General features: G+C 49.3%; 1 protein-coding gene across 1 annotated transcript in view; it reads right to left on the reverse strand.

The window, feature by feature from the left end:
- Window positions 1-5,893: 5,893 nt before the first annotated feature.
- Window positions 5,894-27,524, reverse strand: part of LOC147706665 (CD5 antigen-like) — a 91,583-nt gene continuing 69,952 nt past the window's right edge. Inside the window, exons 5-6 of the mRNA XM_086925811.1 lie at window positions 9,882-9,914; window positions 5,894-6,527 (exon numbers count right to left, since the gene is read on the reverse strand). Coding sequence (XP_086781937.1) covers window positions 6,043-6,527; window positions 9,882-9,914 — 518 coding nt within the window. The 3' untranslated portion in view covers window positions 5,894-6,042. The remainder of the gene's footprint in view (window positions 6,528-9,881; window positions 9,915-27,524) is intronic.

Genomic DNA, 27,524 nt, shown 5'->3' on the forward strand with positions numbered 1-27,524 from the left:
CCTCGTTACTTGTGCTTGCTGTCCTGCCACCTCGTGCTTGCTGTCCTGACCCCTCTTTGCTTGCTGTCCTGCCCCCTCGTGTGTTGTGCTTGCTCTCCTGCCCCCCCTCGCTGGTTGTGCTTGCAGTCCTGCCACCTCGTGCTTGCTGTCTTACTCCCTGGTTGCTTGTGCTTGCTGGCCTACCCCCTCGTTACTTGTTCTTGCTGTCCTGCCACTCCGTGCTTGCTGTCCTGCCCCCTCGTTGGTTGTGCTTGCTGTCCTGCCGCCCCCTCGTTGGTTGTGCTTGCTCTCCTGCCCCCTTTGTTGGTTGTGCTTGCTCTCATGCCCCCCTTGTTGGTTGTGCTTGCTCTCCTGCCCCCTCTTTGCTTGTGCTTGCTCTCCTGCCCCCTCGTTGCCTGTGCTTGCTCTCCTGCCCCCTTGTTGATTGTGCTTGCTGTCCTGCCACCTCATGCTTGCTGTACTGCTCTCTCTTTTCTTGTGCTTGCTGTCCTTCCCCCTCGTTGCTTGTGCTTGCTCTCTTGCCCCCCTCGTTGCTCGTGCTTATTGTCCTGCCCTTTCATTGAGTGTGCTTGCTGTTGTGCCCCCTCATTGCTTGTGCTTGCTCTTCTGCCGCCTTGTTGCTGGTTGTGCTTGCTCTCCTGCCCCCCTCTCGTTGCTTGTGCTTGCTCTCCTGCCCCCCTCTCGTTGCTTGTGCTTGCTGTCCTGCCACCTCGTACTTGCTGTCCTGCCCCCTCGTTGCTTGAGCTTGCTGTCTTGCCCCCTCGTTGCTTGAGCTTGCTGTCTTGCTCCCTTGTTGCTTGTGCATTGCTGTCTTGCCCCCTCGTTGCTTGTGCTTGCTGTCTTGCCCCCTCGTTAGTTGTGCTTGCTGTCTTGCCCCCTCATTGCTTGTGCTTGCTGTCCTGCCCCCTTGTTGCTTTTGCGTGCTCTCCTGCCCCCTCTCGTTGCTTGTGCTTGCTGTTCTGCCCCCTCGTTGCTTGAGCTTGCTGTCTTGCCCCCTCGTTGCTTGTGCATTGCTGTCTTGCCCCCTCGTTGCTTGTGCTTACTGTCTTGCCCCCTTGTTTCTTGTGCTTGCTGTCTTGCCCCCTCGTTGCTTGAGCTTGCTGTCTTGCTCCCTCGTTGCTTGTGCTTGCTGTCCTGCCACCTCGTTGCTTGTGCTTGTTGTCTTGCCCCCTTGTTGCTTGTGCTTGCTCTCCTGCCCCCCTCGTTGCTTGTGCTTGCTCTCCTGCTCCTTCCCCCTCGTTGCTAGTGCTTGCTCACCTGCCCCCTCGTTGATCGTGCTTGCTGTCTTGCCCCTCGTTGCTTGTGCTTGCTGTCCTGCGCCCTCGTTGCTTGTGCTTGCTGTCCTGCCCCTTCATTGCTTGTGCTTGCTGTTCTGCCCCCTCGTTGCCTGTGCTTGCTGTCCTGCCCCCTTGTTGCTTTTGCTTGCTCACCTGCCCTCTCTCGTTGCTTGTGCTTGCTGTCCTGCTTCCTCGTTGCTTGTGTTTGCTGTCCTGCCCCCCCTCCTTGCTTGTGCTTGCTGTCCTGCCCCCTCATTGCTTGTGCTTGCTCACCTGCCCCTTAGTTGATTGTGCTTGCTGTCCTGCCCCCTAGTTGCTTGTGCTTTCTGTCCTGCCCCCTTGTTGCTTTTGCTTGCTCTCCTGCCCTCTCCCGTTGCTTGTGCTTGCGCTCCTGCCGCCTCGTTGCTTGTGCTTGCTCTCCTGCCCCCTTGTTGCTTGGAATTGCTGTCCTGCCACCTCGTGCTTGCTTTCCTACCCCCTCGTTGCCTGTGCTTGCTGTTTTACCCCCTCGTTGCTTGTGCTTGCTGTCTTTCCCTCTCATTGCTTGTACTTGCTGTCCTGCCCCCTCATTGCTTGTGCTTGCTTTCCTGCCCCCCTTGTTGCTTGTGCTTGCTCTTCTGCCCCACTCTTTGCTTGTGCTTGCTACTCCTGCCCCCTTGCTGCGTGTGCTTGCTCTCCTGCCCCTTCCCCCTCGTTATGTGTGTTGCTCTCCTGCCCCTGCCCCCTCATTGCATGTGCTTGCTCTCCTGCCCCCCCTCGTTGCTTGTGCTTGCTGTTCTGCCCCCTCGTGTATTGCGTTTGATGCCCCGCCCCCTCGTTGCTCGTGCTTGCTGTCCTGCCCCCTAATAATAATAATAATAATAATATTAATAATAAAGTATTTGTAAAGCGCATGGCTGCACAAACGGTGTATCCCCGCGCTTACTGCTAACAAAAAACTGTCAGAGGAGAGGGGAGGAGGGGGGAGCAAAATGTATTTATTGCGGGAAGAGGTGGGTTTTTAGTTTCGCTCTGAAAAGCGTTTCTGAGGGTTCCATTCGCAGATGATCCGGGAGGGCATTCCAGTGTTTTACTCTGAGGTAGCGAAAGGATCTGCCCCCCATTTTTGCTTTGAAAATGCGGGGAATTTTGAATTGCGTCCTTCCAGAAGATCTTAGGTCTCTGATAGGACGATGGATGGTTAATAGGTTTCTGAGATGGATAGGTCCTTTATTGTGGGCAATTTTATGGGCGTAACAGAGGCTTTTAAATTTGATTCTTTCCCTAACCGGGAGCCAGTGAAGTTTGGACAGGGCCGCTTTGGAGGATGTTCTTCTGGGAAGACCCAGTACCATACGTGCGGCTGCATTCTGTATGCATTGTAACTGGTGTAATTGTTTTTGGTTCAGGCCTAATAGGAGAACGTTTCCGTAGCCCAGATGGGGGGTTATGAGCGCGTGAACAATTGTTTTTCTGGCTTCAGTGGGGATGAGATCAATGATTTTGCGCAAGATTTTTAACGTGCCGAATCACTTGCCCGTTATTTTACTGACTTGGGATTTTTCCAAAAGATCTGAGTCAATCATAACTCCAAGATTTTTGACCTTTTTTACAGTGCGGGGGAAGTTACCTAGAGCCGTAGGCCTAGGCAGCTTGTGCTTGCTATCCTGCCCCCTTATTGCTTGTGCTTGCTGTCCTGCCACCTTGTGCTTGCTGTCCTACTCCCCGGTTGCTTGTGCTTGCTGTCCTGCCCCCCTCGTTGGTTGTGATTGCTCTCCTGCCCACCCTTGTTGGTTGTGCTTGCTCTCCTGCCCCCCTTGTTGGTTGTGCTTGCTCTCCTGCCCCCCTCAATTCTTGTGCTTGCTCTCCTGCCCCTCGTTGCTTGTGCTTGCTCTCCTGCCCCCTTGTTGCTTGTGCTTGGTCTCCTGCTCCCTCGTTACTTGTGCTTGCTGTCCTGCCACCTCGTGCTTGCTGTCCTGCCCCCTCATTGCTTGCTGTCCTGCACCCTCGTAGCTTGTGCTTGCTCTACTGTCCCCCCTCTTTGCTTGTGCTTGCTGTCCTGCCCCCTTGTTGCTCATGTTTGCTGTCCTGCCCCTTCTTTGCTTGTGCTTGCTGTCCTGCACCTTCGTTGCTTGTGCTTGCTGTCCTGCCCCCTCGTTCCTTGTGCTTTCTCTCCTGCCCCCTCATTGCTTGAGCGAGCTCCCCTGCCCCCTCGTGTGTTGTGCTTGCTCTCCTGCCCCCCCTCGCTGGTTGTGCTTGCAGTCCTGCCACCTCGTGCTTGCTCTCTTACTCCCCGGTTGCTTATGCTTGCTGGCCTACCCCCTCGTTACTTGTGCTTGCGGTCTTGCCACTCCGTGCTTACTGTCCTGCCCCCTCGTTGGTTGTGTTTGCTGTCCTGCCCCCCCTCGTTGCTTGAGCTTGCTGTCTTGCCCTCCGTGTTTGCTGTCCTGCCCCCTCGTTGGTTGTGATTGCTCTCCTGCCCACTCTTGTTGGTTGTGCTTGCTCTCCTGCCCCCCTTGTTGGTTGTGCTTGCTCTCCTGCCCCCCTCATTTGTCATGCTTGCTCTCCTGCCCCCCACAATTCTTGTGCTTGCTCTCCTGCCCCTCGTTGCTTGTGCTTGCTCTCCTGCCCCCTTGTTGCTTGTGCTTGGTCTCCTGCCCCCTCGTTGCTTGTGCTTGCTGTCCTGCCACCTCGTGCTTGCTGTCCTGACCCCTCTTTGCTTGCTGTCCTGCCCCCTCGTGTGTTGTGCTTGCTCTCCTGCCCCCCCTCGCTGGTTGTGCTTGCAGTCCTGCCACCTCGTGCTTGCTGTCTTACTCCCTGGTTGCTTGTGCTTGCTGGCCTACCCCCTCGTTACTTGTTCTTGCTGTCCTGCCACTCAGTGCTTGCTGTCCTGCCCCCTCGTTGGTTGTGTTTGCTGTCCTGCCACCCCCTCGTTGGTTGTGCTTGCTCTCCTGCCCCCTTTGTTGGTTGTGCTTGCTCTCATGCCCCCCTTGTTGGTTGTGCTTGCTCTCCTGCCCCCTCTTTGCTTGTGCTTGCTCTCCTGCCCCCTCGTTGCCTGTGCTTGCTCTCCTGCCCCCTTGTTGATTGTGCTTGCTGTCCTGCCACCTCATGCTTGCTGTACTGCTCTCTCTTTTCTTGTGCTTGCTGTCCTTCCCCCTCGTTGCTTGTGCTTGCTCTCTTGCCCCCCTCGTTGCTCGTGCTTATTGTCCTGCCCTTTCATTGCGTGTGCTTGCTGTTATGCCCCCTCATTGCTTTTGCTTGCTCTTCTGCCCCCTCGTTGCTGGTTGTGCTTGCTCTCCTGCCCCCCTCTCGTTGCTTGTGCTTGCTGTCCTGCCACCTCGTACTTGCTGTCCTGCCCCCTCGTTGCTTGAGCTTGCTGTCTTGCCCCCTCGTTGCTTGAGCTTGCTGTCTTGCTCCCTCGTTGCTTGTGCATTGCTGTCTTGCCCCCTCGTTGCTTGTGCTTGCTGTCTTGCCCCCTCGTTAGTTGTGCTTGCTGTCTTGCCCCCTCATTGCTTGTGCTTGCTGTCCTGCCCCCTTGTTGCTTTTGCTTGCTCTCCTGCCCCCTCTCGTTGCTTGTGCTTGCTGTTCTGCCCCCTCGTTGCTTGAGCTTGCTGTCTTGCCCCCTCGTTGCTTGTGCATTGCTGTCTTGCCCCCTCGTTGCTTGTGCTTACTGTCTTGCCCCCTTGTTTCTTGTGCTTGCTGTCTTGCCCCCTCGTTGCTTGAGCTTGCTGTCTTGCTCCCTCGTTGCTTGTGCTTGCTGTCCTGCCACCTCGTTGCTTGTGCTTGTTGTCTTGCCCCCTTGTTGCTTGTGCTTGCTCTCCTGCCCCCCTCGTTGCTTGTGCATTGCTGTCTTGCCCCCTCGTTGCTTGTGCTTTCTGTCCTGCCCCCTTGTTGCTTTTGCTTGCTCACCTGCCCTCTCTTGTTGCTTGTGCTTGCTGTCCTGCTTCCTCGTTGCTTGTGTTTGCTGTCCTGCCCCCCCTCCTTGCTTGTGCTTGCTGTCCTGCCCCCCCTCGTTGCTTGTGCTTGCTCACCTGCCCCTTAGTTGATTGTGCTTGCTGTCCTGCCCCCTAGTTGCTTGTGCTTTCTGTCCTGCGCCCTCGTTGCTTGTGCTTGCTGTCCTGCCCCTTCATTGCTTGTGCTTGCTGTCCTGCCCCCTTGTTGCTTTTGCTTGCTCACCTGCCCTCTCTCGTTGCTTGTGCTTGCTGTCCTGCTTCCTTGTTGCTTGTGTTTGCTGTCCTGCCCCCCCTCCTTGCTTGTGCTTGCTGTCCTGCCCCCTCATTGCTTGTGCTTGCTGTCCTGCCCCCCCTAGTTGCTTGTGCATGCTCTCCTGCCCCTTAGTTGATTGTGCTTGCTGTCCTACCCCCCCTCGTTGCTTGTGCTTGCTCTCCTGCCCCCTCGTTCGTTGTTCTTGTTCTCCTGCCCTGCTGTTGGCATTGTAAATGACAATGCCATTTATTTATGTTTTAAAAACGAAAACATAAATAAAATTAATGTCATTTGCAAATGCCAATAGCTCTAACTTTAGGAATGCCGGGACCGTTGCATTGTAAATGCTTGTTATCATTCTCTCTCAGTGAGATGTCCTGTAGAAATTTGATGACTCTTGGTTTCAGAAAAATGCACAGAAACATTTGTTCAACATGCTTTTAAAGGAAGCTGTTTTGCTTTTTATTAAATATAAGTGCACATTTCTATCGCTTTAAGTATTTTGACTTTATCCTGATTTTTAAATCTTATGAAAAGAGAACAATTTATCAGACATGCATTTTTTACCTTTATGTGATTATTACATATAAACTCCTTTTCTCCACCCAAGGCAGATGTGTGGATATATCTTCTCTTTAAAGGTGGCGGTGAAGGTGTAGATGTGCTTCTGTTTGTCAGCGTCGTAGAGAGACACCAGCCCCTCCTCGTAGTCCACGAAGATGCCCACTTTGTAAAGCACGCCAGAAAAGCGATGCTCTTTGTCTGTTTCATCGATAACAGTATGACTTGAATATCCTTGGCTGAGGACCCAGTAGCCATTATTGGGAGTCAGGGTCTGGACCTTTCCTTTTACTGACTCGACGGCGACCCCTAGCTTCCACTTGTTGGACTTTGATTCATCCTTAATCGTATCCCGTTTGATGTTCACCTCCCAGTACCACCTCCCAGAGGTGACCCCTGTGGACCCCGGGACACAGCGGTAAACTGCAAGGTTGCTGACTTCCTTCCCGTTACTGCTGATGAGGAGGGTCGCGTCTGCCTCCTTCGGATCCACCGACAGGGGCACTGCGGAGACAGAGAACATCATGAGGCCACTCACAAAACTTGTCAACACTTTCAAGAATGTGCAGGATTTGCAGGCAGAGAAAAATATATTTTAAAAAAGGGGCTTATTTGCAAGCCCCTTGCACCATCGATGCGTCACTTTCAATGTTGGAAAAAGTAACGCACCCGCGGTGCAACAGCCTTGAAATGTAGTCCCTATTAACAACTAATAATAGTGGCATATTATGAAGGGCGGCGATAAATATCACAAAGCGCGCTTAGCGCTTACATAATTATCACTGGCTATCTCTGGAATTTATCAATCGGTTAGCGCGTTATCAACAACGCGCATCACTGAGGCGATAAAAATTCCAGAAATTGTGTGGATATCGCCGTTCCTACTTTGCATCTCATTAGCAAACGGAAACGGGGGCTTAGTCAGCAAAACACGCGAAAGCGTGTCTTTGCTGATGAAATTATAACATTTTATTTTATAGCGCCGCCTTGTTAATATGCCCCAATAATGTGTCCCTCACTGGAGAACCCCTCATCAACTGATGTCATCACTTTCTGAAGTGTGAGAGACAGACAGACTTCTTGATAAGAGTGCAAAGCAACGTGCAGCAGGCGCAATTGCACTGGGCACGACCGGCAATGCAGCGCTTGTACTAGTGCAGTGTGAGCAGAGGCATACCTAGCAATGATTCAGCAGGTGCAGTGCAACAGGGCCAACCACCGATGCCACACCTTTACTGGTGCACAGTGAGCAGACACATATTTACCAATGGTTCAGCAGGTGCAGCCGCACAGGGCACGGCTAGAGATGCCACGCCTGTACTAGTGCAGTGTGAGCAGGCACATATCTTGCAATGATTCAGTGTGTGCAGTGGGTGCAGCGGCACCAGGACCTACTGGTGAAGCCACGTCCACATTAGCGCAGTGTCATATGAGCCGTACCTATCATTGAAACGAATTGAAATGAAATAGCATTTATAAAGCGCATGGTTACCCGAAGGCGTCCCAGTGCTACGGTAGAACCAGCGCTAATGTAGCAATCAGTTTTGAAAATGCCAGGTCTTCAACTTCTTACGAAAGACAGAACGGTCTGGCTCTTTGTGCAGCTGCTGCGGCCAGGAATTCCATCGCGTGGCAGCGTTATAGGAAAAGAGCCGGCCGCCGCTCTTGGACCTCCTAATTCCAGGAACTGACGCCAAGTGGAGCTCATTTGAGGGATTGACAGGGTCGGATGAATGAAGCAATAATGTCAGGTCACACGGGGCAGAGGGCTTTACAATGTGAAGACCTCAGGGCAGATTTATCTGACTGGCGGCTGGGGACACCTTCAAGAATCCGAGCGGCGCAATTTTGGATGGTATGAAGTTTCTTCAACACCGCAACAGGAGCACCGAGGTAGCGGGTGTTGCCTTAATCCAGGCAGGATAAAACAAGCGCCTGGACTTCAAGCTTTCTTGCTGAAAGGCGAAGCAGAGGCAAACATTTTACGCAACAGTTTTAAGACGCCAAAGCAGGAAGCAACAGCTATCCTTGCTTGAGTTTTAAAGCTGAGCTCAGCGTCTAGTCAAAAGCCCAAACTCTTTATTTCAGGCTTGGGGCAGGTGGAGGGCCCAAGCACGCTGCCAGAATGAAACAATTTCGAGGGGGAGGCAGAGTGAGAAGAGCCATATCTAGCAATGGTTCAGCAGGTGCAGTTGTAATAGGTTAGACCGACAATGCTACGCATGTACTGGTGCAGAGTGAGCAAAGGAATGCCTACCAATGGTTCAGCAGGTGCAGTGGCACTGGGCATGACCGACAATGCTGTGCTTTTACCAGTGCAGTGTGAGCAGACGCACATCTAGCAATGAGCCAGCTGGTGCAGTAGCACCGGGCATGACCGGCATTGCCTTGCCCGTGCTGGTGGAGTGTGAGCAGAGGAGTACCTAGAAATGATTCAGTAGGTGCAGTGGCACCAAGCTCAACTGATGATGCCGCACCTATACTAGTGCAGTGCGAGCAGAGGCATACCTAACAATGATTCAGCAGGTTCAGTGGCACCAGGTGCAGATGGCCACGCGTGTGCAGTGTGAGCAGAGGTGTAGGTCTCAATGGTTCAGCTAGTGCAGTAGCATCAACACCCGCCCAGCTGCGCTTTTGTACTCGTGCAGTGAGAGGAGAAGGGCAGCAAACTCAGTTGGAGAAAGTGCAGTGGTGGTTCCTCCATGGGAGCTTGGCAGAAAAGTGTCAAAATGAAAATGGTAATAAAATGATTTTATTCAAAAAAAATGTCCAATTATTGGCAGTAGTTAGGAGTGGCCACATAAGTTTGAAGTGCACAAACCAACATGCCTGATTCAAACATCTCCAACCTGGTTGACTTGCACAGATGGTTTGAAAAGCAGGCACAGTCCTACAGTGCCTTTTGCAGCATGAAGCCAGCCTGATCCAGGCAATCAAGATGCTTTACTCATTCCATTTAACAACATGAGAGTAGAGTCTTGATTGGATGAGAGTTGGCTGTGAGGTTTGGACGTGCTTCAGACATCAATTGGCAGTGTAAAGTCAGTGATTTTTTTTATGTGTATATATATATAATAATGTGTATTTTATTATCTATATTAGTATGTGTATATGGTATATTTGTTGCCTCCCTCCAATATGATTTGCCACCAACTGCCCCTGAGTGCTACGTGGTCAAGCCTTGGTCCCCCTGTACAAAGGCCAGTAACGCATGTGTTAAATGCGTGTTAAACTTCAGGACAAACCCAGCGGCAGCTACCACAGGTAAGCCTGGTAAAGTGGTAGGGTTGGGCATAAGTCGGCAGATGACAGAATAGGTAGAATTGAATTAATAAATTATTTCTAATCCATTGACTTCCCCTCCACCATGTCCCGCCCCTCCTTACCGCGCTTAGCTGTACCGGCTGCCACTGGCCAAACCTACAAATAGGTCTTTGCTAACATCAGAGACTATTTTTACTACGGTGTAAGTGTGGCATATTAGTGTGACAGGTGGTAATGTGCAGGAAATTGTGCCTAATGCCTCATGTTACGGTCTCCAGAGGATCATGTTTTGAGCAACTAGGAAACCCCTTCAAACCGCTACACATACAGTGTCACGTCATCTCATATTCTAAGATAGTGCTCATCTGCCGTTCTTTCTTCAGTGCTATTAACACTTTTTAAGGTTGCTGTGGTGAAAAAGATGCCATCCAACCTTCTGGCCTTCAGATTGGTCTCTCTAGACATGGAGGGTTTGTAATATTTCTCTTCTGTTTAACAAGTCATACTTGTTGCCTATGTTTGTGCAAGTACAGTACCAGTGAGGGAGGGGACTAAAGATGTACTTTCAGGATGCAAAACAACTTGTAGATGTACCTTTGAAGACTGTTGGGTCCAAAACACGACTCTCTGCAAAGATAAAAGAGAAACATAACAAGATATTATTCTTACGTTGTTGATCAATCAGCTGTATTATTATGGTCTCCTGCACCACCGACCTTCCAAGGAGGCATGCAGGAAGGCAATACTGTATTTACCACCCTCTCCACCCTCAGACCAAAAAGAAAAAAAATGCCGCATGCCCAACATTCAATTACATGCCAACCATCTACATCCCACTCTGACAGGGAGGCATTGCCATATTTACTATGCTTACCTCTCAAAGCTTTGTCATTGGAAAACATGGCTAAGAACTGCTCAGAGCAGGTGTTAGCTTTTGGAGTTATTCACGCTTAGCGCGAATATCTCCAAGAGTTGGTAATAGGAGATAGCGATGTTAGCGACTGTTTCCAGTCGCTAACATCTTGGCACGCCCACTTTGCATGTCATTAGTAATACATTTTTATAACATGCAAAGCGGAGCTCAAGATGGTCGCTATCTCCAACTGGCTGTCGCTAACTGGTGTTAGCGACAGCTAGGTAATAGGGAGATAATTTTATCTCCGCTTTCTTGGCTTTTAAAGCCAAGAAAGCGGAGATAAACCCCCTTGATAATATGCCCTTAAGTGTGCTTCAACACCTGATTACAGTGGAGAGGGGTTTTTCGGCTAGGGAGGTGGAGTTCCACAAGCTGGTAAAGTATACATCTACTGGTGAAAACTCATTCCTGACAAGCTGCTCCCACCCTCGTTGTTATGAGGCAACATGCAGCACAAATAAGTAGCAATTCATAAAGTTTCAAGGTTTAAGACAGTCAGTTGTCTGAAGTCTGTTTTACAAGAGACAAGGGGTCTAATTGTGATGTTGGGTGAATATGCGTCCGCAATGCTCTGGAACCACTCAACCGTAAGCCGGCGATTCAGAGATAACAATTTAGATATCTGATGTTTTGAAACATCCATGCAATGTGTGGCTGGTACCAGTATGGTTGTCGGTATGTTCAGGGGGGGCAACATAGGTGCTCTCCATGACCAATAGCAGAGGTCCAGGGGGGAAGGGGCCCTGTTAGTAGGCCCCAAAGTAATTTTACAACAGCTTTTCCATGTTGAAAAGACTGACATGGTAAGGGTGTTGGAAAATTACGTCATAATTCCGACAGTGGAGCTGAGGCTGGCTTCGTCGTCATTAAGGGATTGTGAGCTTTTACAATACTGTTCTGAGCTGATGGAACCTGTCAGAAAAGCAGCAGAGAGCCCTTCTGCCTGATGCCTCGCTTGATGCATCGTAATGTGGCAGGCGGACCACAATGTCAGATGTTGGGTGGACCACAACCAACGTTTGGTCTGTCGGTTTTGGTCCATCTGACATCATAATTAGCCTCAAGGTTGGTAAACTTTGTGTGGCCTGTGCTTTCAGGGACCCAAGGCTGTTGAAACTCAGGAGATGGGGTTTCAAGTCAATTTTAGTTCAATGTAATTGAACAGTAACAAAAGCAAATACATTTTCGGATGAAAAATGAAGACATTTAATTTGTGGAAATCACCAGACAAATTATATCATTCTAAAGGGTCCTGTACATTTAATCACATGACTAAAATTGCAGCAGCAGTATGTTTGTTAATGTTAACTGTAAACTGTAATGTCAAGAAATTTCAGTAACTTTGAGCGATCATGGTAAAAAACTGAGGGGCGACAAAATGGCTCCCAGACCGTCACTTAATGCTGCCTCACATGCTTGAGTGCTCGACGAACCAGCATGATTATTCTAATGTCAGACTGCATATTCTTTTTGGGTATTTCACTTATGGTGGTCACTCAATATGCAATAGCTAGTGAATTTCTTTTCAAGCAGCTTCAATGCCCTCTAGCCATCAAAGCCTGGTTAAATAACATTAAAACATACACCCTCCATTCCACAAGCCAACCCTTTGATGCATCCGTCTAGTGGTCTTCTACACTTTCAATGCTCTGGGGTTTTTTGCCGTTATTGTAGCGGTATATGGAGTTACGAAGCTAAAACTTTTGTTTGTGGCCTAGAATTATTGCTACTGTTATTGCTGTTGTTAACACCGACTGGAGTGGTGAGTCCGCACACCACTTTCCGGCTCTGGATATAAGGAGCTTTCACTGGGGGTTTTCATTATGCACTTCTGTCATCCTGCCAGGCTCTGCGGGTCCCTGCACCTCCTCTGGTGCACTGAAGCCCGCTGTCGGTGCTGAATTGTTTATTAGATCAACACACTCCAAATCATTCATTGAACACCACAAGATTGTATCAGATTGCCAGCTAGAAAGCAAGGTACACAGTAAAACTGCAGCCTCCCAGGAAGACTAAAGCACAGCAAAATGGACAGAGCAAAATCAGTACCCACACCAACTGAACATAAAGCAAAACCCACAGTGGCCCCTACCCGTTAATGTATTATAATAATGAGCAGGAGGATTATCAAGGATTTCGCTAACCCTGTTAGTGATAAGAAAACGGTAGCGCTAACTGCGGTTAGCACTGCTTTTCTTACACCTGGTATTTTCCTGACTGACTTTGTCAAGGGATGGGGAACCAACTATTGACTTTGTCAAGAAAGCAATTCCCTTTGGACACATTAATCAAAACAACATAACATACAACACAGGACAGTTATAGTTGGTACCCCATCCCTTTGGTAGAGGGTCCCTCTCTCTTTTATTAGAGATTTTCCTGACTGAGCCATGAGATCCTATGGAAGGTGGATATCATGGCTAAGTTTGTGAGCCCCTATTATCAAGCTAACGCCAAACTTCGAGAGATTATCGTTGGGTTTCCAGCGATAATCTCTCAATTGGCAGTTAGCGCGAGGATTTTTATCACTACTGAGATAAACCTTGCTAATAGCAATTTATATCTGCGATAATTTCCGGCGATGCTTAGCATTAAAAAATTCTTTGCTAAAAATCGTTAGGAGTAAATATTGCTAACCGTTGGTAATATGCCCCATTGTTATTGTTATCGCTGCCTGTTGCTGGATATAGTTATTGTTATTGTTATCGCTGCCTGTTGCTAGATATCGCTGCCTGTTGCTGGATATTGTTATTGTTATCTCTGCCTGTTGCTGGATATGGTTCTTGTTATTGTTATCGCTGCCTGTTGATGGATATGGTTCTTGTTATTGTTATCGCTGCCTGTTGATGGATATTGCTCTTGTTATTGTTATCGCTGCCTGTTGATGGATATTGTTCTTGTTATTGTTATCGCTGCCTGTTGCTGGATATGGTTCTTGTTATTGTTATCGCTGCCTGTTGCTGGATATGGTTCTTGTTATTGTTATCGCTGCCTGTTGCTGGATATTGTTCTTGTTATTGTTATCGCTGCCTGTTGCTGGATATGGTTCTTGTTATTGTTATCGCTGCCTGTTGCTGGATATGGTTCTTGTTATTGTTATCGCTGCCTGTTGCTGGATATTGTTATTGTTATTGTTATCGCTGCCTGTTGCTGGATATTGTTCTTGTTATTGTTATCGCTGCCTGTTGCTGGATATGGTTCTTGTTATTGTTATCGCTGCCTGTTGCTGGATATGGTTCTTGTTATTGTTATCGCTGCCTGTTGCTGGATATGGTTCTTGTTATTGTTATCGCTGCCTGTTGCTGGATATGGTTCTTGTTATTGTTATCGCTGCCTGTTGCTGGATATTGTTCTTGTTATTGTTATCGCTGCCTGTTGCTGGATATTGCTCTTGTTATTGTTATCGCTGCCTGTTGCTGGATATTGCTCTTGTTATTGTTATCGCTGCCTGTTGCTGGATATTGTTCTTGTTATTGTTATCGCTGCCTGTTGCTGGATATTGTTATTGTTATCGCTGCCTGTTGCTGGATATTGTTATTGTTATCGCTGCCTGTTGCTAGATATTGTTCTTGTTATTGTTATCGCTGCCTGTTGCTAGATATTGTTCTTGTTATTGTTATCGCTGCCTGTTGCTGGATATTGTTATTGTTATTGTTATCTCTGCCTGTTGCTGGATATTGTTCTTGTTATTGTTATCGCTGCCTGTTGCTGGATATTGCTCTTGTTATTGTTATCGCTGCCTGTTGCTGCATATTGTTCTTGTTATTGTTATCGCTGCCTGTTGCTGGATATTGTTCTTGTTATTGTTATCGCTGCCTGTTGCTGGATATTGTTCTTGTTATTGTTATCGCTGCCTGTTGCTAGATATTGTTCTTGTTATTGTTATCGCTGCTGTAGGAAGGTGGCTACCTGACTATGGTTACCCCAGATTTTTTTGCCCTGTGTTTAGCTGGTTTTCGACTTAGTTGGCCTGGTTCCCTGCTAATCAGGGCCCCAGGCTATCTGCTCTCTCTGTAAAATGGATTCCATGTACCCTAGGTGCATAACTAGATTGGCTTGGGTCACCTTATCAGCCCCTGTACAGTGCACTATAGGTGCCCAGGGCATAGGTGCATCCAAGGCCTACCAGGGGCTGCAGCATATCTTTTGCCACCCCTGGCTGGCTATCTAAATTGACACAACTGGCTGAACACTCAGCTGGGGCAAGTGGGTGTAATCACCCCTTGCTTAGATATAGTATACCTATATCTAAACCTATATCTGGACACATATATAACCTGTGAGCCACTCCTATGGAAGGCCTCATCAATCCTGGAGGCAGAGTGCGTGGTTTTATGTGAGATGGTGCTCTGGCATGAGCTGAGCCTGTCTGCAGCTGTCGGGAACAACTCCCTAAGCTGATCCGGGATAATGCCATACCATATACTCTTAAGCGCCTTATAATCCTCGCGGTTATATAGCAACTTTGGTTTGGCTTTATCAAAACATGTCGTGTAAGGTGTCATACGAATTGGAATACTACCCCCTCGCCAGTTCTGGCGACGGGGGTAGCATTCCACCCTTCTAGAGGGAGAAGACATGTTACTTTACTGAAACGCGGTTGATTTAAAATGAGCCTCAGATCCACAAAATGGATGCCCCTGCCACAGACACGGGTCTGGCCTCCTGCTGCTGACCGAAACCCGGCAGAGGAGGCCTGGACAAAGAGTTTCCTGTCACAGGGCGGTGTCAAACCACCCCAGACAGGAGATAGTGGATTGGAGTAGGGAGGTTTCAAAGAAACCAGACACTGCCTGGGGAGCACAAGGCTGCCCCTTGCAGGATCCGGCCAAACCGGTTCTGGGGCCTCCCAGCCCCTGTCCCAGCGCGGCCAGGATCAAAGGAGAGGGGTGTAACCACCCCCTTCCTGGGTCCCACCCATAGGAGGGGACCTAGCAGGATGTCCAACCCCCTAGATTCGAATAAGAGGGGGAGCAGTCCCAACGGACTTCAGATCATCCTGAAGAAACATAAGAAACGAAATCTGGACCCTTCGACTTTCTACACGACGTGAGAAGACTGAAGAATCTCCCTTGTGGTCAAGGAGTGACCACCCTGTGCAAACAGGCACCATCCAGCCCTCGACCCTTGCTTTGTTGCAGTTCCCGCCGGAACTCGAGCGACAGAGATCGACGAGATCAAGCTTGCCTGCCTTCTACCTGCCCGATCCACAGTCCCTGCAGAGCTGAGACCCGTGGAGGCGACCGGAAGCGTGGGGCACGCCATCTTGAAAAGGCCACGAGACGCTGACCGTGCAGCCCACGAGTGACCCTCGAAGCTGTGCACCGGGGTTTGAGAAGCCCCAGCCCCGAGCTCCACTTGCACCAAAGCTCACCCCTCCACACTCGACGAGTGCTGCGTGGGGCCCTTCTGCTGGTGTGCGCTCGACGCGTTGGCCCGGTCACTTGCCAGCTGGCTTGTGGCCCCTGTGCCGACGAAACTTGAAATCCGACTTGCTTTTCTGGTTGCTCCAGATCTGCACCAGCTCCTGTGAAAAGGAGCACCGACTCTGACCCTCCTGGTTCGAGTGATAAGCAATCTCCCGGTTCTGCGTGGATTGCTTTTGCCAAGTGCTGTTTGCTGCAATCTTGAAGCCGACGGTGCTGACGGCGAGAGCCTACGTGGGACAGATCGTGACCTGCTCCTGGACGTCGCAGATGCCCCAGAGCCCACGTGACAGCGGAGAGAAGCCTATCGACAACCGCCTGATTGCGCCCGACATTGCCTGGTTCCGTCCTGGTTCCACCCTGGTCACTGCTGAGTGACCCAGACTCTGTCCCCTCTGCTTTCAGGTACTTTTCTACTTCGATCCACCCTTGGATCGCACCGGACACTTCTGCTTCACAGCGCCTGCAGCTGCAACAGCTCCAAGCACCAAGAACCTGCGTGACAGAACCCGACGCCACTTCGACCCTGTGCACCCACGGCCTGTGGGTGAGGTAACTTTGCAACGCCGGTGTCCTTACACTGGCACACACCTCTAGGGTCTGTGTCTGAAGTTTTGTGTTCCTAGGTTCAGCGGAAGTATCATTTAATTCACTTTAACTAACTTTTACGCACCATTGACATTACATTGGTGCGCGCCGCACTTTCCGTGCTGCACCCGTCTCCTGTGGGCTACTCCCGACTTCTTCATTGCTTGTCCTGACTGCTCCCAGCGAATCTCTAGGCCCTAGGCCTAACCATTGTTCGATAAGTGTTACTTATACCATTTTTTTAGTATATGGTCTGAGTGGCCCCCCGCCCTCCGCCATAATTGTGCCAACTTTATATGTTTAACAGTGCTTTTGATTTAACGCTTGTGCCCCTTTCCTCATAAAGAGTACTGGGGAGTAATTTAGAAATAAATACATATATTTTTACAATATATACTTGTGTGGTGTCCTTTCATTTGATTACAGGATTGTATGTGGTAAAACAAGCTCGCTTAACACGACCTCTTAAGTTAAGCCTTTAAGGCTGCTTAGTCCATGCTACCACTAGGATAGCTTGTCTACAAGGTTGACTTACAGCCTGACATCTTTGGGGTTTGTTTGGACTGATACCCAGTGGTTCCAGAATTGGAAACACTACATATCAGGCCAACTTCTCACATTGGTGTGCAGCGGTGCGGATTTGAGCTTGCTGTTTGTTTTACCATTGCAATCTTTATCAAATTGAAAGATCACATCAAGTACCTCTAGGTACATATAAATCAAAAGCTTAGCATATTAAGTTCTACTGAACTTAGTAGTTGTAGATTAAAGGGATTAGCACACCCTGACTACAACTCACTAGCAAGGTACAGTAGGAAACCACTTAGTGTAGGTAAGTGCACCACTTACACCTCACTAGCAGTCATGTCTGATGCAGATAGAGCCTCAGGCTCTGCTCCTGTAGAAGTTGATCCTATAGGGACAACATCCAGATATGACAACCTTAGCCACAAAGACCTGAGTGCCTTGTGCACAGCCAGGGGGCTAAAAAAGGGCAGAGGCCCTACCATTCCTTCCCTAATAGCTCTCCTAGAAAAGGATGATCTAGATAAGGTGAGTCAGGCTCCCTTAGGTGCAGGTGAAGGGATAAACTCCCCTGAGAATGAGGATCTTCCAGATGATGATGTAGTGGAGGAGGAAGAGGAAGAGGAAGGCTCTGATTTAGAAGAGCCTGAAGATCAGGATCAGAGGGGAAACCAGGTACAGGTTGCCAGCCTTAACCAGGCCAACTTGGACCTACATGGGAATGGGGGGGGCCAGCACCACCCCAGATCTCATAACCAAATTCTCCCAGGTAATAGGAGGGAGAGATCTCTATCAGGGGACTCTCACCTTTCTAGTGCCTCAAGAGAATCTCAAAGAGGAATGACTTCCTCCCAGAGAAAAGAGCATAGGGCCAGGATGAGGGCTGTCCAACTCCAAATAGAAAGGGAAGAGGTAGCCTTGGCTCAAGCTAAACTTGCTTTAGCAAGAGAGAGAAAATTGTGTGGCTTAGATGCCACTGGTGGCAGCAAAGTTCCTAAAGAAAAACCCAGGTCCTATGATAGTAGAAACCTGACAAAGATTGTGCCCCCCTATCAGGAAGGGGATGACATCCACAAATGGATGACTGCTCTGGAGAGAGCCTGCATGGTACAGCAGGTTCCTGAGGAACAGTGGGCAGCAATCTTATGGTACTCCTTTTCAGAGAAAGGGAGGGATAGGCTCCTCACTGTCAGACATGAGGATGCCAGCAATTACAAAGTCCTGAAGAGTGTTCTGATAGATGGGTTTGGCTTAACCACTGAACAGTACAGGTTAAAGTTCAGAGATACCCAGAAGACACAGACTCAGGACTGGACTGATTTTGTTGATTGTGCAACTAAGGCTCTGGAGGGTTGGCTAAATGGCAGCAAAGTACATGACTTCACAGGATTGTATAATTTGATTATGAGGGAGCAGATCCTAAGTAATTGTCAGAACCAGCTCTTACACCAGCACCTGGTGGACTCAGATTTGACCTCTCCCCAAGAATTGGGAAAGAGGGCAGATAAATGGGTCAGAACCAGGATTAGGCCTAAGAATCAGGACAATAACCAGAAGAAGGAGTCTACCAAGCCTCAAGATAAGGGTGGGGATAAAAGTAAAGAAAAGACTTCCCCAGGGCCCCAAAATTCCAAGGAAATGGGTGGGCCCCGCGACACTTCTTCAACAGAGAAAAGGCCTTATTGTCATGCCTGTAAACAGGTTGGGCATTACAAAACAGACAACTGTTGTCCCAAGAATGGCAATAAAGAAAACATGCCTCCAAAGCCAGCTCCAACACCTCCTGTTACTGTCAGCAGTAATCCCCCAGGAAGTGGGAGCACACCCAGGAATCTGGGTGGGTTTACTTTTGGAGCCCAAGGGGACCCTGGCCTATCCAGGTCCCCATCCCCAAATGATCTTGTTTATGAGACTGGCATGGGGTTTGCCAACTTCTCAGTTTGCCCAAATACCTTGAGCAAATATAGACAAGAACCCATCATCAATGGTTTGAAAGTTGAAGCTTTTAGAGACACAGGGGCTAGCATCACCATGGTGGCTGACTGTATAGTCCCCTCTAAGCAACTTTTACCAGGTGCCACATACCAGGTAACAAACATTGATGGCATCCAAACAAATCATCCCATGGCAGTAGTAAGTCTCAGCTGGGGAGGTGTCATTGGCCCAAAGAGAGTGGCAGTGTCACCAAACTTGCCTGTAGACTGTCTACTGGGTAATGATTTGGAAATCTCAGCCTGGGCTGAGGTTGAACAGGAAATCCATTCTAGAATGGTAAATTCCAATGGAAAGGTTAGTGGGGCTGTACTGGCTATAGCCCCAATCCAAGATGTCCTCCCTGAAAAGGTTGGTAGGGCTGAGCAACTCTCTGCCCCATCTTTAACAGAAGCTCTTCCAAAGCAGAATAGCAAAGCTGTTATGATAACAGCAGAAACCCAAACTGAGTCTCCTCCTGAAAAGGTTGGTGGGGCTGTGATGGCCACAGCCCAAACTCAAACAGATATGTGTGTTGTGAAGCCTGAAATGATGGATCACTCCACCCAAACTGAGAGCATGGAGGAGGAAGAGAAATCTCCCCCTCACCAGACAGTAGGACAGGATCAGCCTCCTCAGGGAACTGATCTTACCCCTGATGAAGGAACTGCCCCAGAGGTTGTTAGGCCTGGCCTGACAGAGCCTCTGATGGCAGTGGACCCTTCTCAGGTGGGATCCAGTCTGGAGCAGGTAACCTGCCCCTCTCTACCTTGCCTCAGTCAGCCCAGGGCTGCAGAGGACAAGAAGGACAGTGAGACCCAGAGGGCCCCCTGTCAAATAAAGCACCCCCATCAACAGATTAGGGGCACCAAAACTAGTAGGCCTAGTAAGGTGAAAACTTTAAAAACTCCTGAGGGAGCCCCCTTAAAAACAGTTAGGGACCTCCCACAGATGGATTCTGTTGGGCACAGCCAAACCTGGGACCCAAAGGGCCCAAACCTGAACTGTCCCTCCAGCAAGCCAAACAGAGGGACCCAGCCTCCAGCTTTAGGTAGCCAGAGGTTGACCCTGAGAGCTCAGTGCAACTCAGTTGAAGAAAGAAAGGCACACATGGTGGAAGATAATTGGAGGAAGTTGAGCCCAAAAATAGTGGGGCCTCACTTCAATACTCCATATCCAAACCAGCCTTTAACTTTGCATAAACACACCCAAGGTAGTGATTCCCTATGGTGGAGACCCTCTAATACCCCTAGGGTGAGGGACTGCTTAGTGGACCATGAGACAGGGGGTACCCATGCTAGTGCAGGTACTTCCTTATATGGCCACTCAGGCAATATAGGCTTACCTGGCCAAGGATAGCCTTATCTCCTTTCGTTTGGGGGGGGGTTATGTAGGAAGGTGGCTACCTGACTATGGTTACCCCAGATTTTTTTGCCCTGTGTTTAGCTGGTTTTCGACTTAGTTGGCCTGGTTCCCTGCTAATCAGGGCCCCAGGCTATCTGCTCTCTCTGTAAAATGGATTCCATGTACCCTAGGTGCATAACTAGATTGGCTTGGGTCACCTTATCAGCCCCTGTACAGTGCACTATAGGTGCCCAGGGCATAGGTGCATCCAAGGCCTACCAGGGGCTGCAGCATATCTTTTGCCACCCCTGGCTGGCTATCTAAATTGACACAACTGGCTGAACACTCAGCTGGGGCAAGTGGGTGTAATCACCCCTTGCTTAGATATAGTATACCTATATCTAAACCTATATCTGGACACATATATAACCTGTGAGCCACTCCTATGGAAGGCCTCATCAATCCTGGAGGCAGAGTGCGTGGTTTTATGTGAGATGGTGCTCTGGCATGAGCTGAGCCTGTCTGCAGCTGTCGGGAACAACTCCCTAAGCTGATCCGGGATAATGCCATACCATATACTCTTAAGCGCCTTATAATCCTCGCGGTTATATAGCAACTTTGGTTTGGCTTTATCAAAACATGTCGTGTAAGGTGTCATACGAATTGGAATACTACCCCCTCGCCAGTTCTGGCGACGGGGGTAGCATTCCACCCTTCTAGAGGGAGAAGACATGTTACTTTACTGAAACGCGGTTGATTTAAAATGAGCCTCAGATCCACAAAATGGATGCCCCTGCCACAGACACGGGTCTGGCCTCCTGCTGCTGACCGAAACCCGGCAGAGGAGGCCTGGACAAAGAGTTTCCTGTCACAGGGCGGTGTCAAACCACCCCAGACAGGAGATAGTGGATTGGAGTAGGGAGGTTTCAAAGAAACCAGACACTGCCTGGGGAGCACAAGGCTGCCCCTTGCAGGATCCGGCCAAACCGGTTCTGGGGCCTCCCAGCCCCTGTCCCAGCGCGGCCAGGATCAAAGGAGAGGGGTGTAACCACCCCCTTCCTGGGTCCCACCCATAGGAGGGGACCTAGCAGGATGTCCAACCCCCTAGATTCGAATAAGAGGGGGAGCAGTCCCAACGGACTTCAGATCATCCTGAAGAAACATAAGAAACGAAATCTGGACCCTTCGACTTTCTACACGACGTGAGAAGACTGAAGAATCTCCCTTGTGGTCAAGGAGTGACCACCCTGTGCAAACAGGCACCATCCAGCCCTCGACCCTTGCTTTGTTGCAGTTCCCGCCGGAACTCGAGCGACAGAGATCGACGAGATCAAGCTTGCCTGCCTTCTACCTGCCCGATCCACAGTCCCTGCAGAGCTGAGACCCGTGGAGGCGACCGGAAGCGTGGGGCACGCCATCTTGAAAAGGCCACGAGACGCTGACCGTGCAGCCCACGAGTGACCCTCGAAGCTGTGCACCGGGGTTTGAGAAGCCCCAGCCCCGAGCTCCACTTGCACCAAAGCTCACCCCTCCACACTCGACGAGTGCTGCGTGGGGCCCTTCTGCTGGTGTGCGCTCGACGCGTTGGCCCGGTCACTTGCCAGCTGGCTTGTGGCCCCTGTGCCGACGAAACTTGAAATCCGACTTGCTTTTCTGGTTGCTCCAGATCTGCACCAGCTCCTGTGAAAAGGAGCACCGACTCTGACCCTCCTGGTTCGAGTGATAAGCAATCTCCCGGTTCTGCGTGGATTGCTTTTGCCAAGTGCTGTTTGCTGCAATCTTGAAGCCGACGGTGCTGACGGCGAGAGCCTACGTGGGACAGATCGTGACCTGCTCCTGGACGTCGCAGATGCCCCAGAGCCCACGTGACAGCGGAGAGAAGCCTATCGACAACCGCCTGATTGCGCCCGACATTGCCTGGTTCCGTCCTGGTTCCACCCTGGTCACTGCTGAGTGACCCAGACTCTGTCCCCTCTGCTTTCAGGTACTTTTCTACTTCGATCCACCCTTGGATCGCACCGGACACTTCTGCTTCACAGCGCCTGCAGCTGCAACAGCTCCAAGCACCAAGAACCTGCGTGACAGAACCCGACGCCACTTCGACCCTGTGCACCCACGGCCTGTGGGTGAGGTAACTTTGCAACGCCGGTGTCCTTACACTGGCACACACCTCTAGGGTCTGTGTCTGAAGTTTTGTGTTCCTAGGTTCAGCGGAAGTATCATTTAATTCACTTTAACTAACTTTTACGCACCATTGACATTACATTGGTGCGCGCCGCACTTTCCGTGCTGCACCCGTCTCCTGTGGGCTACTCCCGACTTCTTCATTGCTTGTCCTGACTGCTCCCAGCGAATCTCTAGGCCCTAGGCCTAACCATTGTTCGATAAGTGTTACTTATACCATTTTTTTAGTATATGGTCTGAGTGGCCCCCCGCCCTCCGCCATAATTGTGCCAACTTTATATGTTTAACAGTGCTTTTGATTTAACGCTTGTGCCCCTTTCCTCATAAAGAGTACTGGGGAGTAATTTAGAAATAAATACATATATTTTTACAATATATACTTGTGTGGTGTCCTTTCATTTGATTACAGGATTGTATGTGGTAAAACAAGCTCGCTTAACACGACCTCTTAAGTTAAGCCTTTAAGGCTGCTTAGTCCATGCTACCACTAGGATAGCTTGTCTACAAGGTTGACTTACAGCCTGACATCTTTGGGGTTTGTTTGGACTGATACCCAGTGGTTCCAGAATTGGAAACACTACATATCAGGCCAACTTCTCACAGCTGCCTGTTGCTGGATATTGCTCTTGTTATTGTTATCGCTGCCTGTTGCTGGATATTGCTCTTGTTATTGTTATCGCTGCCTGTTGCTGGATATTGCTCTTGTTATTGTTATCACTGCCTGTTGCTGGATATTGTTCTTGTTATTGTTATCGCTGCCTGTTGCTGGATATTGCTCTTGTTATTGTCATCGCTGCCTGTTGCTGGATATTGCTCTTGTTATTGTTATCGCTGCCTGTTGCTGGATATTGCCTGTTGCTGGATATTGTTCTTGTTATTGTTATTGCTGCCTGTTGCTGGATATTGCTCTTGTTATTGTTATTGCTGCCTGTTGCTGGATATTGTTCTTGTTATTGTTATCTCTGCCTGTTGCTGGATATTGCTCTTGTTATTGTTATCGCTGCCTGTTGCTGGATATGGTTCTTGTTATTGTTATCGCTGCCTGTTGCTGGATATTGTTCTTGTTATTGTTATCGCTGCCTGTTGCTGGATATTGTTCTTGTTATTGTTATCGCTGCCTGTTGCTGGATATTGTTCTTGTTATTGTTATCGCTGCCTGTTGCTGGATATTGTTCTTGTTATTGTTATCCCTGCCTGTTGCTGGATATTGTTCTTGTTATTGTTATCGCTGCCTGTTGCTGGATATTGTTCTTGTCATTGTTATCGCTGCCTGTTGCTGGATATTGTTCTTGTTATTATTATATCGCTGCCTGTTGCTGGATATTGTTCTTGTTATTGTTATCGCTGCCTGTTGCTGGATATTGTTCTTGTTATTGTTATCGCTGCCTGTTGCTGGATATTGTTCTTGTTATTGTTATCGCTGCCTGTTGCTGGATATTGTTATTGTTATCGCTGCCTGTTGCTGGATATTGTTATTGTTATTGTTATCGCTGCCTGTTGCTGGATATTGTTCTTGTTATTGTTATCGCTGCTTGTTGCTGGATATTGTTCTTGTTATTGTTATCGCTGCCTGTTGCTGGATATTGCTCTTGTTATTGTTATTGCTGCCTGTTGCTGGATATTGCTCTTGTTATTGTTATCGCTGCCTGTTGCTGGATATTGTTCTTGTTATTGTTATCGCTGCCTGTTGCTGGATATTGTTCTTGTTATTGTTATCGCTGCCTGTTGCTGTATATTGCCTGTTGCTGGATATTGTTCTTGTTATTGTTATTGCTGCCTGTTGCTGGATATTGCTCTTGTTATTGTTATTGCTGCCTGTTGCTGGATATTGTTCTTGTTATTGTTATCTCTGCCTGTTGCTGGATATTGCTCTTGTTATTGTTATCGCTGCCTGTTGCTGGATATTGTTCTTGTTATTGTTATCTCTGCCTGTTGCTGGATATTGTTCTTGTTATTGTTATCGCTGCCTGTTGCTGGATATTGTTCTTGTTATTGTTATCGCTGCCTGTTGCTGGATATTGTTCTTGTTATTGTTATCGCTGCCTGTTGCTGGATATTGTTCTTGTTATTGTTATCGCTGCCTGTTGCTGGATATTGTTCTTGTTATTATTATATCGCTGCCTGTTGCTGGATATTGTTCTTGTTATTATTATATCGCTGCCTGTTGATGGATATTGTTCTTGTTATTGTTATCGCTGCCTGTTGCTGGATATTGTTCTTGTTATTGTTATCGCTGCCTGTTGCTGGATATTGTTCTTGTTATTGCTATCGCTGCCTGTTGCTGGATATTGTTATTGTTATTGTTATCGCTGCCTGTTGCTGGATATTGTTCTTGTTATTGTTATCGCTGCCTGTTGCTGGATATTGTTCTTGTTATTATTATAAGCTCGAACCTGAGTCTGGGTGGTTGGAGGAGCCCAGTCCCTGATTGACTGTATCTTGCTCTCCAGTGGTTGAACTTGGCCTCCACCGACAAGGTGGCCCAAGTATACAACCTGTGTCTGCCCTATCTGGCACTTGGTAGCCTTGATAGTGAGACCTGCTGCTTGCAGAGCCTCTAACACTTTCCGCAGGTGGACCAGGTGATCCTCCCAGGTGGAACTAAAGACAGCAATATCGTCAAGATACGCCGCACAGAAGTCGTCCAGCCCAGTGAGAACGTGATTCACCAACCGTTGAAAGGTGGCAGGTGCATTTTTCAAACCAAAGGGCATCACCACGAGCTGATAATGCCCACCAGGGGTAGAAAATGCGGTCTTAGGCTTGGCGTCCTCAGCTAACCTGATTTGCCAATACCCAGCTGTCAGGTCAAATGTACTTAAGTAGTTGGCCGAAGCCAATCTATCGATAAGCTCGTCTGCCCTTGGTATTGGGTGGGCATCCGTCTTAGTGACTGCATTGAGACCCCTGTAGTCTACGCAGAACCTCATCTCCTTCTTACCGCCCGGGGTGTGAGGTTTTGGCACTAGAACTACGGGACTAGCCCAGGGGCTATCCGAGGGTTCAATGACTCCCAGCTCCAACATTTTCTGCACTTCACTTTTGATGCAGTCTCTAACGTGATCGGGCTGCCTGTAGATTTTACTCTTGACTGGAAAGCTGTCACCAGTGTCAACCTCATGGGTACACCAATTGGTCTGACTGGGTGTTAGAGAGAACATATGCCGGAAGGATTGAAGAACCGGTTTACAATCCTCCTGTTGATGTTCGGAGAGGCTGCCACAAAAGACAACACCGTCTACCGATCCATCGTCAGGATTCTGAGTGAGCAGGTCGGGGAGAGGGTCACTCTCCTCCTCCTGTCCCTCATCTATGGCCATGAGCAAACTCATGTCCTTCCTATCAACATATGCTTTGAGCCTGTTGACATGGAGCACCCTGTGGGGGCTCCGGGGAGTTCCAAGGTCTACCAGGTAGGGGACCTCTCCGTTTTTCTCCAGGATGGTGTAGGGCCCGGACCATTTGTCCTTGAGTGCTGCTGGGGCCACTGGCTCCAACACCCACACCTTCTGCCCGGGCTGATAAACAGTCAAGACAGCCTTTTGGTCATGCCAAGCTTTTTGAAGTTCTTGGCTGGCCTTAAGGTTTTCGGATGCCTTCTCCATGTACTCAGCCATCCGCGAGCGGAGACCAAGCACATAGTCCACTATGCTGGTTGCAGGCTTTTTGAGAGGTCTCTCCCATCCTTCCTTCACCAAGCACAGGGGTCCTCTTACAGGATGCCCGTACAAAAGTTCAAAAGGGCTGTAGCCAACCCCCTTCTGTGGGACTTCTCTGTAAGCGAATAAAAGGCAGGGAATCAGGACGTCCCATCTACGCCTAAGCTTTTCAGGTAGTCCATGAATCATCCCTTTCAGGGTCCTGTTGAACCGCTCAACAAGCCCATTGCATTGTGGATGATAGGTTGTAGTGAACTTGTAGTTGACACCACATTCCTTCCACATAGCAGTCAAGTAGCTCGACATGAAGTTTGCACCTCTGTCAGAGACGACCTCCTTAGGGAAGCCCACTCTGGAGAATACTCCAACTAGGGCTCTTGCCACCACAGGGGCTGTAGTGGTCCTAAAGGGAATAGCTTCAGGATACCTGGTGGCATGATCCACTACCACCAGTATAAACTTGTGCCCTGATGTTGTTGGTGGTTCCATGGGACCGACGATGTCAATCCCCACCCGTTCAAAGGGCACCCCCACCACAGGCATTGGTATAAGGGGGGCCTTTTTAGTGCTACCTGACTTACCACTGGCTTGGCAAGTGACACAGGAGCAACAAAACTCCTTGGTATCTTCGTTCATGTGAGGCCAATGAAAGTGTGAGACAAGCCTGTCCCACGTCTTCATCTGGCCTAAGTGTCCTGCTAAGGGAATCTCGTGGGCCAAGGTAAGGAGGAAACCACGCTGAGACAAGGGGATAACCAGCCTCCTGGTCATGCCAGGCTTGGGGTCTCTTGCCTCAGTGTACAGGAGTCCATCTTCCCAGTATACCTTGTGGGTACCTGTGGCGTTCCCAGCAGCCTCAGCAGCAGCCTGCTGTCTGAGGGGTTCAAGGGAAGGGCAGTCTAATTGATCCTTCCCCAGGTCTTCTCGTGTGGGTCCCCCTGAGCCCAGAAACTCAACTTGATCAAGTTCGAGTTCTTTAGGTTCAGTTTCCCGCAATTCCTGGAGGCCAGCCTCCTCTGAGACTTGATCCTCGACCTGGGGCAAGGGGGAAGGCGAGGCCTTAACCAGACTGCTCTTCTTCTTGGGAGGTGTCTGGTCCATTGTTCCAGGATCCAGCACCTGTTCAGTGGGGCATCGTCTGACCTGTGACCTGGTCACAGCAAACACATGTGCTGGCAAGCCTAACATCTCCATGTGAGTCCGGTGCTCCACTTCTGACCATTGTGATGACTCCAAATCATTGCCCAACAAACAATCTACTGGGAGGTCTGAACTAACAACAACCTTTTTCTGGCCATTTACCCCTCCCCAGGAGAAAGCAACAATCGCCAAACTATGACTGGTAGTGACGTTGCTGGCATTGGTCACCAGGAAATCTGTACCTGGCATGATCTGTCCAGGGTGCACAAAGTTAGGCGTCACCATGGTGACGCTGGCACCCGTGTCCCTATAGGCCTGAGCCATTCTTCCATTAATTAAAGGCGTCTGTCGGTATTTGCCCAAAGTATTGGGACTGACATCAGGGGATATATCCAAATCCCCCGTACAGACAAGGACAGCCTGAGTGAGCGTACCAACTAAGTTGTCACACCCCTCAGAACCCAAGGTTAACCCAACTAGTCCC

The sequence above is a fragment of the Lissotriton vulgaris genome, chromosome 6 (genome assembly GCF_964263255.1).
Source record: "Lissotriton vulgaris chromosome 6, aLisVul1.2, whole genome shotgun sequence".
Taxonomy (NCBI): domain Eukaryota; kingdom Metazoa; phylum Chordata; class Amphibia; order Caudata; family Salamandridae; genus Lissotriton; species Lissotriton vulgaris.